The sequence below is a fragment of the Pongo abelii genome, chromosome 1, assembly GCF_028885655.2.
Source record: "Pongo abelii isolate AG06213 chromosome 1, NHGRI_mPonAbe1-v2.0_pri, whole genome shotgun sequence".
Lineage (NCBI taxonomy): Eukaryota > Metazoa > Chordata > Mammalia > Primates > Hominidae > Pongo > Pongo abelii.
In genome coordinates, this window is record NC_071985.2 from 120,273,582 (window position 1) to 120,290,157 (window position 16,576).

General features: G+C 41.0%; 1 protein-coding gene across 2 annotated transcripts in view; it reads right to left on the minus strand.

The window, feature by feature from the left end:
- Positions 1 to 264: 264 nt before the first annotated feature.
- Positions 265 to 16,576, minus strand: part of CTTNBP2NL (CTTNBP2 N-terminal like) — a 65,398-nt gene continuing 49,086 nt past the window's right edge. Inside the window, exons 4-6 of one of the 2 annotated variants that reach the window (XM_054548374.2) lie at positions 12,304 to 12,534; positions 6,864 to 6,971; positions 265 to 5,495 (exon numbers count right to left, since the gene is read on the minus strand). In XM_054548374.2, the coding sequence (XP_054404349.1) occupies positions 4,014 to 5,495; positions 6,864 to 6,971; positions 12,304 to 12,534 (1,821 nt within the window). In that variant the 3' untranslated portion in view covers positions 265 to 4,013. 2 annotated transcript variants of the gene reach the window in all.

The window sequence follows — 16,576 nt, forward strand, 5'->3', positions numbered from 1 at the left end:
GCTTGGTACTTAAGTAGGCACTCTTGACTCTGAATATCACTGACATTCTGCCAAACTAGTTTCAGGAGCTTAAGACATTTCCTTAGGTCAGAGGCAAATAGCAAGTTGTTGTGAAAGAACAGGTAAGGGCTATGAAGGACTGTTTCTCAAAACAGACTAGCTGCATCAGCTAGTCTGAGAATCCAATCTCCAGAAATCTTTATTTTAGCAGGCTTCCCAGGTTACATTTACACACAGGAAAGTTTGAGAACCACTACTCCAGACTCCTTTCTCCTCCTTTATTTTTACTAATCAATTGGCCACTGATACACAAATGGTGGGTGAACAGGCTCTCATTTCTCAACTAGTTTTACGGAAATTAAACTAAAAATTATTCTTGTGGAACAATGCTCATTGCCCACTTCTGATTCATTAGGAAAACACATCCTATTTTGAAGCCAGCGTTTTGAAAGACATTTGAAGTTCCATTTCAAGGACTAAGCATCAGAAGCACTCCTTATGAATTCACACACACACACACACACACACACACACACACAAATTGACAAGGCAGCACTGCTGACAGGCTATTAAGGGAAACCGGATATGCTAGTATTTGTTGAAATGATCATTAATTTGCTTAAATGCTGGAAACTTCAGATATGTAAACATCCACACTGTTTGAACATTTTTTGTACATCAAAGGATTTTCAAGTGCTTCTGTCTGGCTTGCATTTGCTAACATTGCAGCAGCAACAGCACTGGAGCAGTTGAAAAGGGATGCATTAATCATTTGTAAACTGAGAGAGCAGAACAAGATTATGCTTTCTCAAGCAGGAATACATGAGCCATGGATGGCTTTAGGGTCTTTGGATCCTATGAAGCCATCAAACACATTTTGCATATAGGCATATTCATTTTTCTAGGGATAAACTCTATGGCTTTTCTAAGATTCTCAAAAAGGTCCAGAACCACCAAATGGTTTAAAAAATCACAGACTGGATTATTGTAAAGGCTTTTTCCAGCTCTAAGACTCTAAAGAAAATCAATGTCTTAGTTCCTTATGGAGTCTAAACCTGGATGGGTCACTGACTTCATTTGTTTTGCCAAAGCCACAGTCAAGTGCTCCCTCTACACCACCCCCTCTTCCCAACAGAATAGGCCCAAATTGTGCTATTTTTCACTTTGTACAAACAAGACTATTTTCCCCCCAAACAGCACGATTTAACTTGTTTTAATGTAGTCTGCTATAAAAATGAAGACTTCTGCATGGTATATTTGGCTTTACAAATGTTAATGCCTAGTTAATGCTTGTGTTATATGGTACACATCATTACAATCTGTTGGCCAGTAACAGCTTTTGCAACATGGGTTAATACTAAAATTGTGAATCATGGAACTTTTACTTAGCACACACACACACAATCTACAGCAAACTTAAATACTAATCTATAATACCTAACTGGGTTATTGGATCCATTGCAAGATTGTGCTTATTTATCTCAGAAGATGGGCAACTAGCAAAAATACACATTTCTTTTGCATATCCCCACCCCCATATTACACTGTAAAAGAAATACATTATTCAGTGCACTTCCTAAGAAATAAACTTCCTTATAGTATCTCTCTCTATATATATCTATCCCAAAACAAAGGAAGAGCACAATGCAACTTTTAAGATTACCATTTAAAGCAAAAGAGACAATAACTCGCTGGCACTGTAGCCTCTTCTCCAGTTTAGAAAGTTTAGCTATTTTATCAACACTATTCATTTTGGCTCTGCATAGGAATAAAGTTCAATGCATGATTGCCTTGGACAGTTTAAGATACCCCCTATGTCATTTTGATAGACACCTTGGGGCATTAGTAGCATTTTTATTTTTCATGTATTTGCCTTTATCAAACTATAAGCTGTGGAGTTGCCAATATACTCCATTGTGATTTATACACTGATTTCCATCACCTGCCTTTTTACTATCAACTCTTATTAGATTAAAAGGAAATAGACTTAAATTATAGCAGGAGGTCAGGGCTGCTGGATAGATGTTGGCTCAGAGAATGTTATGTGAAGACACCAAGGCCTCTCCTGTATGGACACAAAATCATATAACCACTGTGTCTGAGCTGGGTTGTGGATAGTCTTATTTGGCAGAGGGGGATAGTCATTATATTCTATGAACCTTGCCAGCTGTACTGGCCTACACAGTTGGAAAGTTTGGAGGCTTTTGTCCACATAGACTTGCTATGATGAAAATGACAGAAGTTTCCAGAATGAAAGAGGTTGCAACTTGGCAGCTTGCAAGCTAAATCCAGCTGCAGAAGTGTTTGTTTAACCAGCACCATTTAAACATTTTAAAATCAGTTCTTGATATTTAAAAATGAGAATGTTTCTCATGAAAATTTGGATTTCAAAAAATGTGAAGAACTGGTAATCCTGGTTTAGCATTCTTGCACCGCAGCAAGCAGATGGAGCTAACAGATGCCCTTTTTAAATGGGGCTTGGGCACTTTAGTTTGCCACAGCTCCCACTACTCCCAGCTGTTTTACATCGCTTGTGTGAGAGGCCTGTTTCACTCGTTTATATGACCAGTTGAGTTTTGTGACACCGGGGTTAGTTTAGCTCTGCCTATTTATTTTTTTAACAGAGATGGGGTCTCGCTATGTTGATGAGGCTGGTCTTGAACACCTGGTCTCAAGCCATCCTCCCATCTCAGCCTCCCAAAGTGACAGGATTACAGGCATGAGCCACTGTGGCTGGCCAGCTCTGCCTTTTTATGATACTGAAGATCTGGGCTTCATTTGGAATTTCCTCACCTTCCTGTGGACAAAATTCCTCCTTTGATGGCGTCCCAGCCACATCTAGTTGCTTCGGTAGGTAATCTTAATGTGCAGTTCTACTTGTCCTTTATGCTATATTGCAAACTCCAAAGATATAATCACACTAATATTTATGTGTTTAAGTGTGTGTATGTTAAACATGTAAAGGGGTAATGTATCTATACAGATATATGTATACTTCCCATTTAAGCAAAAGTTAATTTGGTTTTACAGATACAGATACCAGGTTCTGGCAGCTTGGAGAATAAGTGTAACAATTTGGTAAAACTTGTATAATTCTGACTTATAATATTACGAAGAGTGAATTTCAAGTTATTGCTTTTTGATTACAAAATAAAAAATTCATTCTCTTGCAAAACTTTTATACAGAATGAGTAACCATTTCCTATTCAAGTAACAGCAATCAGAATCAGAAGTTCCTTACACAACAGTAGATGCTTGAGACATTTTTTGAATGGAGATGTGATTTCATTCTGTTCAAGAACTTATGCAGGAAACTGGGAGTGACTTAATTTTTCAAAAGTACAAGAAAATCAGCACCCCAACTGCTTAGTGCTCAGGAGAGTTTCTCAAGGGCTCTATAAAGCTCAGCTTGTGGTGAGTTCACACCCACCTTTAGAAGGATTCCCATTCTACTTATGCAGCCTTGTTTCAGAACACAAAGCTTGTATTAAAACATTAAAAGAGGATTAAAAGCAGTGTTGGTTTTTAACATTCAGAATTCGCAGAGGATCTCATTTTCTGCAATTAAATGATCTATTTTGTGTTTTTGCTGCAGAATCACATTCATATGGCAGTCATATTTCAGGCACTTTTAAAACATGTTCATCTGGAATAAAAATCTGCATGAACCACTTCTGCATAATTCAAAATGAGTGTTGAGTGATTCTAGTTCCCAAATAGATAGCAAATCACCACCTGGTGATTCGCTTTCTTCATCACAACATGACGGTGACTGCTGAGCTTGAGACATATTTGAGGTGCCTTTCTGGCTTCAGTAAAAAGATGTGAGCCATAAAAATCCAAACTACTCAGTTTCTACTTAAAAAAATACAAAATGGTGAAATATACTAAATGTATTACACAGATGGTTTCAGCTACTATCAAAATAAATAACATAATCTGACTCAAAAGTCTGACTGAGCTTTTGGACGAAATCTGATGGAATGTCAAACGTGGAGACTCCCTCCTAGGGACTAGCTGCTGGTAGGCAAAAGTAACTCAACATCCTTACCATTTGCTACAACAGTATTGGAAGAGCAGCTGCTGGCAAGGTCTTCTGCGGTGGTCAAAGAGGCTGCCTGGGAATGAGTTTTGGTCAATGGAGTGGTAGCAGATGGAGAAGGGGTGAGACCAGGTTTTTTGGGTGGGATGGGTGGAGGGTTTCCTCTCTCAGCTCTGGGGATGGTTGGGGACTTGATTCCTGGAGACAGGGGGCTCAGGGGACTGGACACTTTCCCTGGAGTAGGTGAATGGCTTGTGTCACCTCTTGGATTGGCAGTGTTGGCCAGATTTCGATAGTCTGTGCCAAAGGGAGAGCTGTTGGGAGAGACTGGCTTGATTGGCCCTTGTTGGCTAGTGAATCTGGAGAGCACCTGAGTGACTGTGTTTCGGGCCAGCTGCTTGGCGGCAGAGTTGTCTATGAGGGTGGGGGATAAATCCCTGGATGGAGGGCTCTGTAGGCCACTGGCTTGTTGGTCCTGATCTGCTTGGGACTGAAATTTGTGTCGAGCTGCATGGAACCGTTGGTTGATCCCTACTTGGTAGGATGACTGGTAGCCAGGGCTGCTAGCTGATGACCCCAATAAACGCTTAGTGAGTACCGGCGAAGAGCAAGGAGAGGATGTTAGAGAGGAGGAGGCAGTGCTGCTGGGAGACAGTGAGCTCCCACTGGAAGGGAGGGGACTGGGCATTGGGACTGGAGTCTCAATCCCCACAGGACACCCACCATTCTCCACTGGTTTCTCTTGGGCCAATGCCACAGATTTTTCCCGTGGAGGCACTTGGTTTTCTACATTGTTGCCTGCAGTCAGCTCCCTGGTAGTTTGTATCTCTGGGTCACAATGGCCATTGGTTTTTGCATATGAGTAAGCAGGAGTGGCAGGACCAGGCAGCCCAGTGTTTGTCATCTTGGCTATGTTGCTCCCATGGGTTCTTTCTGCTGGAAAACTCTCTGTTTGGCAAAACACAGACATTAGCATGAGAGGCTCAGTTGCTGTGCCTTTGGACACGGTTACTGGTTTCTTCAATTGCTCATTAGGGCTACTGTGCTGGTGGGAAGCCTCTAGGTCCTTCACTATCTTCTTTAAACTTTCCATTTCTTCTTTCAGGGTTTTGGTCCGGTTCTCTTCTCGGTTCAGTTTTGCTCTCAGTTGTTCCCTTTCAATGTCAAACTCTGACAACTGCTTCTCTACCTGGGCCTCAGTCTGCAAGCCTCTCTTTCTCTCAGCTGCCAACTCTTCTTCCAGTTTACTCACCCGGCTCTTCTCCTTCTCCAATTTCAGGCTCAGCTCTCCTGCCTTCTGTCCTTCCTCGGCTGCCTTGTTGGTGGCTTTCTTGCACTCAAGCACTAGCATGGATGAGAGCTGCTTGTGGCGGGAGCGCTCCTCTTCCAGCTGACTAGACAGCTTCTTCTGTTCTTTTTCAAACTTTTTCACTTGGGATTTTTCAAATTCCAACTAGAAAAAAAAAGAAAAGAGAGACATACTGACAAACTATGATCAAGCAGAGTGTCTTCGTTAGCTGTTCTCTGGTATACAGGATTAACATGCACATCACAGTGCTTAGATCAAGTATTTCTGAAATTTTAGAACACCTAACAAAAAATGCACACACTATGATTTAATCTTTCTTTGATGATTTGGGAGGCACTTCTAGTTCCTGTACTGTCTTGGAGTGATTAGTGGGAATATGATGCATCTTTGGGTTTCACGTATGTGGAGAGCATCAAAACCAATCAAAACAAGATAACAGAAAGCTGTATCAACCACATTTTGTGATGAATGTTGCTGAAAACAAACATTTTAAAGTTTCAGCAATAACTTTCTGGGGTCTTAGAAACAAACAAACACAAATAGTTGCATTTGAATCATACTTTTTTTTGGTAACTGAGTTTCGCTCTTGTCTCCCAGGCTGGAGTGCAATGGTGCCATATTGGCTCACTGCAACCTCCACCTCCTGGGTTCAAGCGATTCTCCTGCCTCAGCCTCCCGAGTAGCTGGGATCAGTCATGCGCCACCACACCCACCTCATTTTGTATTTTTAGTAGAGACAGGGTTTTTCCATGTTGGTCAGGCTGGTCTCAAACTCCTGACCTTAAGTGATCCGCCCACCTTGGCCTCCAAAAGTGCTGGGATTACAGGCGTGAGCCACCGTGCCTAGCCTGAATCATATTTTTTACACAAATATAGTCTGTTTTAATTGTCTTCCCAACCCTATTTGAGGCAGAGACTCTGCGTGAGATGGAAAGGGTTGAAGAAACTCAGTGTTTTTCAAACTCTTAGATCCATTAACGGATGGGGAAACAAATTGAGCCATACTAGAATTTTAAAAAAATATATAAATAGAAAACATCAATGTGTACTGTAGCAGTAGGGGTTATACATGATTTCATGAGATTTTTGTTTCAGGCATAACTGTGTATGTCTACATATACTGGGCTGTGACATAAAATGTCACTTCTTACTGGAGGTTCTAAGTCAAAAGTTTGAGAGCTACAAGCGCTAAGTTACCATTCCCCAAAGAGTGTTCTATGGAACAATAATCCCACGGTGAGGGATCTATGCCAATAAAAGATTTTATAAAACCATGGATTTACTAAACACAGAATACCCTATCTTGTTCTTGAAGACTCACAATGTGCTTCTGCATACTAAAGATCCTAACAAAGTTAGAAACCTGTTTAACTTTGCTTAATCCAGTAGTTCCTAAACTTATTTGACCACAAAGCCCCTTTTTTGAACAACGCCAGTTGGCATCCTGCAGAATAATCTTTGGGAAATGCTGTTCCAGGCAAATGCTACCATGAATCCCTCTACCTTAATTACCTGTTGAGTCAGCCTCTCTCTTTCCTTCTCTAGCATGTAGGTGACATCATCTCCTTCAGCCGTATCCTGTGCATGCCGCTGCCTTTCTTCCTCAAGGTCTAGGATCACCTTTAAAGAATTTTTTAAATTTCATTTCCAAATATCAAGGAGTCACATTTATTAATACAACCAATAATAAGTGCCAAATCAGGCACCTTAGATAGTTCCAGAGATCAAACAAACAAATGAATAAATGAAACCCAGCAAGGGCTATCAAGGAGCACATTGCCTTACAGTGAAAGACATGAAAGCTCTGTGTTAAACAGTAAGATACTTACTTTACTTGAAGTATGTAAAGAATGATATGCAAACAGAGAGAAGAGAGCAACTAATTAGCTAGAGGGGTTGAGGAGGTGTCGAGAATTAACAGAAATTCCAAGAAACTGCAGGCAGTTTGGTGTTACTAGGGGCCAGGTGTAGGTGATGGAGCAAGACAGGACCACAGAAACCTGAAAGCTGAGATTTTCCTCTCAATGCTCAAATCACCAGAGGCACCAAAGAAGGAGCCTGAAATTCAACATTTCAAATAGGTGACATTCTAAGTGTGCCTTGTTTAACTAATAATATACATTTTTATATAGTTAGATAAGAGGTGAATAGACTCTCTTGACTTCCTGCTGCATGTAAAAAGGCTCAAATATACAGACCTTAATTGGAGATTTTTCATAAGGCCTTTTATTTAACCTGCCTACCCCTATTTCACTTATCCTGGTGCCAAAGGATTAAGCCCAATTTTAAGAAGACAAATATATTTATTTTTTGAGACAGGGTCTTGCTCTGTCACCCAGGCTGGACTGTAGTTGTGCAATCATGGCTCACTGCTGCCTCGGCCTCCCGAGCTCAAGCGATTCTCCCACCTCTCAGCCTCCTGAGTAGCTGGGACTACAGGTGTGCGCCACCATGCCCAGCTAATTTTAGTATTTTTTGTAGAGATGGGGTTTTGCCATCTTGCCCAGGCTGGTCTCCAACTCCTGGGCTCAAGTGATCCATCCGCCTCAGCCTCCCAAAATGCTGGGATTACAGGTGTGAGCCATCACACATGGCTGAGAATACAAATTTAAAGAGACATTTTTCACATAATCCCATCTACAACTGCAAATATTCTGATTGCTTAGTAGCTTCTGCTCATGCTTCAGAAGTGCCTTGGCCCAGACCTCCAGGGTAGAGCACTCTTGTCCCAAAGGCCATTTCTAAGTCTTCTCACTAAAAATTTTTATGAGTGAAGAGAGAAAATTTTCTGGGACATGAAACCTATCTATAAAAATAAAAATGAGCTCATGCCTGTAATCCCCGCACTTTTGGGAGGCAGAGGCAGGAGGATTGCTTGAGCCCAGGAGTTTGAGACCAGCCATTTCTTTCTCCCTCTTCCTCTCCCTCCCCCTCCCCCTCCCTCTTCCTTCCTTCCTTCCTTTTGGGGAGACAGGGTCTTACTCTCACACAAGCTGGAATGCAGTGGCATCGTCTTGGCTCACTGCAATCTTTGCCTCCTAGGCTCAAGTGATCCTCCCACCTCAGCCTCTTGAGCAGCTGAGACTACAGGCATACACCACTATGGCCTGCTGATTTTTTGTAGAAATGGGGTGTCGCCATGTTGCCCAGGCTGGTCTCGAACACCTGGACTCAAGTGGTCCTTCTGCCTCAGCTTCCCAAAGTGATGGGATTACAGGTGTGACCCACTGTGCCCAACCCAAAACCCCATTTCTACAAAAAAATACAAAAATTAGCCAGGCATGGTGAGGTGTGCATGTAGTGCCAGCTATTCAGGAGGCTGAGGTGGAAGGATCACCTCAGCCCAGGGAGGTCGAGGTTGCAGTGAGCCATGATTATGCCGTTGCGCTCCAACCCAGGCAACAGAGTGAGACTTTGTCTCAAAAAAAAAAAAAAAAAAAAAAAAAAAAAAAAAAAAAAAAAAGAGGCCGGGAGCGGTGGCTTACGCCTGTAATCCCGCACTTTGGGAGGCCAAAGTGGGTGGATCACCTGAGGTTGGGAGACCAGCCTGACCAACATGGAGAAACCCTGTCTCTACTAAAAATACAAAATTAGCCAGGCATGGTGGCACATGCCTGTAATCCCAGCTACTCGGGAGGCTGAGGCAGGAGAATCGCTTGAACCCAGTAGGTGGAGGTTGAGGTGAGCCAAGATTGTGCCATTGCACTCCAGCCTGGGCAACAAGAGTGAAACTCCATCTCAAAAAAAAAAGAGACTGGTGCTGTGGTATATGCTTGTAGTCCCAGATACTAGGGAGGCTGAGGTGGATCACTGGAGCCCAAGAGTTCCAGGCTATAGGGTGCTATCATCGCACCTGTTAATAGCCACTGCACTCCCACCCAGGCAACACAGCAAGACCCTGTCTCTCAAAATAAAAGAAAGAAAAACAATTTGGCGCATTTTCTTTTTTTAATCTAATTTTTCAATTTAATAGAAAGACATGCTTTTGGCCAAAAGTGGTAAGTCATATCTTCTCCCTTTTGGGAGTCCTCCAAAATTACAGAAATGGAATAAAAAGACTAAAACCCCAGAAAGGAGAGAGCCTCTAGCAGAGAAGAAATTTTAATAATATTTTGAAGAAGAAAAGAGGCTGGAGGAGTGGTAACTACTTTAGTTTGAAGGAGGGAAGCTGTTTTGCCTTGCAGAGCCCCAAAGAGATGGAACCTGGAGGTGGCAGGTACTGCAGAGGAGAGGTGAAATGTAGAACAGAAAACAGGAGAACTGGCTCAAAGCCTGTTTTTTTTTTTTGTTTATTAGTTTTGTGTTTGTTTTTTTTGAGACAGAGTCTTGCTCTGTCACCCAAGCTGGATTACAGTGGTGTGATCTCAGCTCACTGCAACCTCCACCTCCTGGGCTCAAGCTATTCTCCTGCCTCAGCCTCCTGAGTAGCTGGGATTACAGGAATGCCACCATGCCTGGCTAATTTTTGTATTTTTAGCAGATACGGGGTTTCACCATGTTGGCTGGCCTGGCCTCGAACTCCTGACCTCAAGTGATCTGCCTGTCTTGGCCTCCCAAAGTGCTGGGATTACAGGCATGAGTCACCGTGTCTGGCCTTCAAAGCCTGTACTTTCAGAATTATTTGTCCCTTCACCCTGATTCCTGCACACAGACCATCAGCATCTGGCCTCTGTCACATCTGCTATTCCCAAATCCTGAGCCTGTCACACTCAAGAAATAGTGTGACAGGCTCAGGATTTGGGAATAGTAGATGTGACAGAGAATGGTGGTGGGAAAAGAGGATTAAATTTGTTCTGGGTAAGGGTTAAGGAGAGGAAAGGGAGGCAGGGTTTAAGATAACTAAATCTGTACCTATATAAAAGAAAGTAATATAAATGTCTAAAATTGATAAAGCAAGAGAGAACAGTGTAGTATTTAGAAATATGGAGGTTAGCTACCAAAGTGATGGCTAAAAGAAAAAACTGGTTGCCCGTGAATACTGGGGAGGATGGGGAATGAGAAGAGGTGGAATAGAAAACTCTGTTTTTCATTGTAAGCTCAATGACCATGTAATTTATTATTCAAACCAGAACATTTCTGACAGTCAAAGGGAATATGGTTAATAACTAAGCCAAGGTGACAGGCATAAGCCGAGACTATGAGCACCCTAATTATAAGCCTCTAGGTACTGTTTGATTTCTAACAAAGTCAGTGTTCTACTTTGATAAACCACTTAAACTTGAACCTGGGAGGCGGTGGTTGCAGTGAGCCGAGATTCTACTACTGCACTCCAGCCTGGGTGACAGTGAGACTTCACCTCAAAAAAAAAAAAAAAAAGAATAGATAGGTACTTTGTTTCAAAAATTTAATATTCACTTAAAACATTTAGCACTGCAATATAGCATTAAGAAATTTTGAATTATTTTTAACTTCTTCCTCTCTCCAATCACCTAGACCCACAAACTGTCCCTAGTACACCTTCCATGAGCATGAAAGCTAGCTCAACTAGCTTCAACACAACTCAGTCACCTCATGGATGAAGTGGAAATAAAGCCTGCCTATTAAACAAAAATGTTGTGAAGATTTTTAGAGGATTATGTAAAAGCCCCCCCTCCACCCAATTTAGGCAACTAACTCCCACCCACTGATACCTTTTAAATTGGAGTGTAAATGTTTTCAGATTACTTCATTCTAACCAGAGGTTAAACATTTTTGGGTCTTGGGTAACTTGGAGAATCTGAATAAAGCTATGGAAAGCATACATTTCCTACAAAAATGCATAAACTCTGAACATTCTGTCTATTTTCTGGGGGACTGTGGAACATCTGAGGCCTATCCATGGTTAAGAAGTTCCACTCTGGCCTTTCATTTGGCTTCTGTGAAGGGAAAGAAAAGATCATGGGCAAGATCCAGAGCCTAGAAAACGTATCAGATGCAATTTAAGCAGATGGCTCTAATGCTTGTAACCATAAAAGTAAGGTCCACCAAATTTTGCAGCTGCTAACCCAATTTTTCAGATGAAAATGTTTCCTACCAAATGCACTGATAACTGCCTTGTTGGCATAAATCTAAACTGACAGTGTTTTAAAAATGAAGACTGTAGCCAAGCATCTTTTACAGGCCAAATTTGAGCAGTAAATGACAAGATGACAAGTTGGTGAATAAATTCACAAGCACTAGAATTCCAGTAAGATGAAGCAGAGGAAAGCACAGGTTTGCCTTCTTAGGGCTTGTTAGAAATGGAAACACACACACACACACACACACACACACACACACACACACACTCTCTCTCTCTCTCTCTCTCTCTCTCTCTCTCTCTACTAATAGGGCAGAACAGCTTTAAGGTAAATAATGTAAATAACCGTAATACCTTCCTAATTTAGGGCTTGTTAAATATGGAAACACACACACACACTCTTCACTAATAGAGTAGAACACCTTTAAGGTAAATAAACCTAGGGACTGTTTATGGTTTCATGAGCAACAAAATGCAATGAAACTCAAAACTAGGAATAATAGGAATAAATGAAAATAATCTATTGGCTTCTGTGTTTATCCTCAGGTAAATTCTTTCTCTCCCTTGGATATAGCATGCCTCAAATACCTGTTAATCTTTTTATTTATCTCTTAAGTAAGCAAATAGAGAACACTCCCGTCAGCTACAAGCTTGGCCAAACCCCAAAGTTTGAATGATCAAGAACTGAAAAAACATACAAAGTGTTTTGGAGTGACATATCAAGAAGGAATGCTGTCTTAAATAATGTGTCTGGCACATTGTCTAAACTTAACATTTGCAATAAGCTGTGTTTTCTTTTCTATCTCCTGGCTCTTACATAAACTAAGGGGCTTTTTGATACCCGTGAGATGTCCCAATTGAATTATTGTGAAAAACTGGCAGCTGACAAGAAAGTATCAGGCATAATTTATAAAGACTTCACAAAGATTTACACATCAACTGAGGTGAACCTACCTTTCGGTGCCTGCTCTCAGCAGCAGCCAGCTGGGACAGCATGCGCTCCTGCATGTTCTTGCACTGCTTCATCACAACCTTAAGAATAGAGAGTGGGTTTGTGCAGGCTGGCTGCTTTTCACCATCATTTTTCTCCTTCAGTGTTTCAAAATCTCTCTGTAGAGCCATTAAAGGATCACTGATGTTATATTTTCCATAGCGTTCTTCAATGAAAGTATCTCTGTGTTGGGCCTGGGAAAGAGGAAAAAAAATAAGCATCTTGCTTTTTAAAACTACTGAGGAAGGGGGATTTGCTATCTAGTGGTTATACATTAAAGGTTGTAGTATTAGTATAAATGTAACCTACTAATTACAAGTCAGATTGAGCCATCTAAAGAAACAGCATTAGAAAGGTGGCATGGTATATTAACAAGAACAAATACTTATAAAGCACTATGTATTAGACATTGTTTTAAATATTTATAGTCAGATTAACTTGTTTAAAATTTACAACCCTGTAAGGTAGTGCTATCATCTCGCTTTTGCTGATGAGAAAACTATTCCTGGTTACTCATCTAGCAAGCTGTCTGAATTGGGATTTAAACCCAGGCAGCCTGGCCCCAAAGTCTGTGTCCTTAACCTCTGTGCTTACTGACTCTGCTTATATCTGCTTATGAATGCTTACATTACCAGCAGGTACATCTTATTTTTTTCCGTGTTATGGCATTAGCATTTCTAAAACATGTTAAGCATGATAATTTTATGAGTTTATATATTTAGAGACCTAACAAAATGCCAGCAATATATAAAGCGTGCAAAATATAAGCAGGATCACATTACAATCTAGGACTACTTGTGATCTGTACCTATGAACCATTACTCAGTTGTTGATGGGTCAAGGAGGATGGAGGCACCTCATAACCAGACATGCAGACAAAACCTCTTCCACCTGCTGCCAAATTCCACTCCCTCTTCTTGTCTCTGGTTGTTACTTTCCGTTCTCTTTTCTGTCTCTTTCAAGGCTTGATGAGCCTTGAGGATGAGCATGTAAGAAAGAGACGCAAGCTGGTGCTTGGAGTCTGGTCAAGGACGTTAGCCCTGGGTACCCAGTTGGGAGTATAAGGATCAGGATGTGGGTGGAAAGATATTCCTAGGCTTCCCTCTTTCCTTATCTCTGTAGGAAGTGCTTGAAGAACTCCATATGAGCATCATACATTACATGTACATTACTTTTTACTTATTACACAGATATTTAGAAGTTTCTGGAGATATTTTACAATGAAAAATGAAGTGTTAACACAGGGTTGAAGAAACTAAAAAGTCACAGCAAAGTACTATATAATTTAAGCTTTCAAATTAAATCTAGTTATGAAAACTACTATTATTTATCCATTTTTAAAAACTATTTAATTAGTAGTCATGTTTTCTTAGCACTGCCATCCACAAATAGGAGCCTGTTTAAAAAGAAAGGGAAATTTGCAATTCATTGACTATGCTTTAATTTAAAGGAAGCTTTAAGAAAATAAAGCAAACATGGGGTTTCTTTAACACAGAAGTATTTCAGTGCTGAAAATCTGAAGACTTCTTCATTGACTGTCCAATTTAGGCCCCAGGAATCACTTAGCCTTATGGTAAAATTTTATGTTGTTATCAGCCGGCAAATGTTCCAAGCAGTCAGAAGTTCTGGGTTTTACTTCTGGCTTGACTGCAGCCATCTTACTTTATGACATTACTGGAGTATTTGGATGTTATTTGTATACTGGAAATATGAAGAGAGAAATCCATTTCTTTAAGTTACTAATAACTATCTTTCTAGCCTTATTGTGTGTGTGTGTGTGTGTGTGTGTGTGAATTAAAAGTGGGGGAGGTATAAAACAGAGTCTAAGATGAAACCCTACTTTTTTTTTTTTTTTGAGATGGAGTCTCGCTCTGTCGCCCAGGCTGGAGAGCAGTGGCACAATCTTGTCTCACTGCAAGCTCCACCTCTCGGGTTCACGCCATTCTCCTGCCTCAGCCTCCCAAGTAGCTGGGACTACAGGCGCCCACCACCATGCCCGGCTAATTTTTGTATTTTTTAATAGAGATGGGGTTTCTCCATGTTAGCCAGGATGGTCTCGATCTCCTGACCTTGTGATCCGCCCACCTTGGCCTCCCAAAGTGCTGGGATTACAGGCGTGAGCCACTGCACCCGGCTGAAACCCTACTTTTTTCAGCTCCAAGTTAAAAAGGAAATTCACAGTAAAATTTCAAAATAACCTCCGGTCCATTTAGGATGGAGAAAGAAAAGATCAGCTCCAGAACCAGCCATTCTTCTTCTTATTTTAAAACATGGTGAATGGCCGGCCGCAGCAGCTCATGTCTGTAATCTCAGCACTTTGGGAGGCAGAGGCAGGAGAATCACTTGAGCCCAGGAGTTTAAGACCAAACTGGGCAAAATAGGGAGACCTTGTCTCTACAAAAAACAAAAAATTAGCTGGGCATGACGGCATGTGCCTGTAGCCCCAGCTACTTGGGAGGCTGAAGCAGGAGGATTGGTTGAGCCTAGGATCTAGGCTGCTATGAGCTCTGATTATACCACTACCTTCCAGCCTGGTTAACAGAAGAAGAACCTGTTTCTAAAAATACATAAATAAATAAAACATACTGAAAGTAAAACCAAAAAGCTAGTTGTATTTTAAAAGCAACAATGCCAAACAACATGGGACTCATCAATGTTTCCCTTTTACCATGTTTCTTTAAATTCAGCTATAAAAACCTGAAATTGATTACCTGAACTCACTAAAAGTAGCAAATTTTTTTTTCTTTTTTCTTTTTTTTCTGAGACAGGGTCTGGCTCTGTCAACCCGCCTGCAGTATAGTGGTGCGATCACAGCTCACTGCAGCCTTGACCTCCTGGGCTCAAGTGATCCTTCCACCTCAGCCTCTTGAGTAGCTGGGACTAAAGGCACACACTACCTCACCTAGCTATGTTTTTTTTTTTTTTTTTCCCACTTTTTTAGGCCATGTTTAGAAAAATAGAAAAGTTTAGAAAAAGAAGCAAAAGAAAAAATAATCTCTTTATGCAGCTGAAATACTACTTTTCTAACTGTCACATTTCTTATTCATGATAGCCATTTCAGTATGGTTAGTGAAGGTAAAGGAGTAATTATTGGCACTGTTGGTTTAGTAGGGCAAAAAATAAATAGAAAAAGTAAACCCAAATATTTTTAATAACCTTTTCCTTTTCAGAGCACCATGGAGAAAGTGGGATGGAAGAGTAGGAGCTGGGACTACAATTCATGACCTTGACATCAGATCTGCTGAGAAGCTGTCTCTCTGGTTTGAGTAGTATATAGTTAACTAATCCCCAAAATATGACTTTTAAAACCCACACTGTGATTACCCTGTATAATTAATAAGCACCCCAGAGTTATGAGTAATAGACAAAGAGCTTCTTTGGTGAGGTCTCAGCCTGAGAACAGTTGTTTGGCTGTCTGCTTTCTCTTGTAGTACTTCATAGTAATTCCATAATCACTTGCATAGTAATTACAAGTTGTATAAAAAGACGGCTTTGCCTGTAAAGGAAAAGGATCTGTGGAATAACCTAAAGAAGACTCCTTGTCAGACAGCGATTCTCTTAAGTACATTCTAATATGGGGTCAAATATAGGAAAGGTGAATTCAAAGTCTATATTTATTATATCAAACACTGGACTGGAACATGGGAGACAGAACATGGTATTTTTCAATCAACTTAATGATTCAGTCAGGTGAACTATATGGATTACAGATTTAACAGTATAAATAATAAAAAAAAATCCAAAACAGATATTAAGATTTGAAGAATGAAGAGATTTAATAGGGGTGTGTAATGATGATCTATTCCTGCATACCAATCACCCCCAAAGTAGGCAGCCTAAATAATAAACATTAAAAAAAAAATCTCACAGTTTTGGAGGGTCAGGAATCTGGGAGGGGCTTAGCTGGGTGGTTCTGGCTCAGGGTCTCATGAGGCTGCAATCAAACTGTTGGTCAGGGCTGTAGTCATCTGAAGCCATGACTGGGACTGGTGGACCCACTTCCATGCTTCCTTACTCACATGACTGTTGGCATAGGCCTTGGCTCCTTACAAGTGCCAGCTTCCCACAGAGCAAGTGACCCCCTGCCCCATAAAAGAGACAGAGACCAAGATGGGAGTCCCAATGTCTTTTATAACCTAATCTTGGAAGTGACACACCATCATTTCTGATGTATTCTATCAGTCACACAGACCAACTCTGGTAAATTTGGGGGCAGACTACCCAAGGGTGTGAATA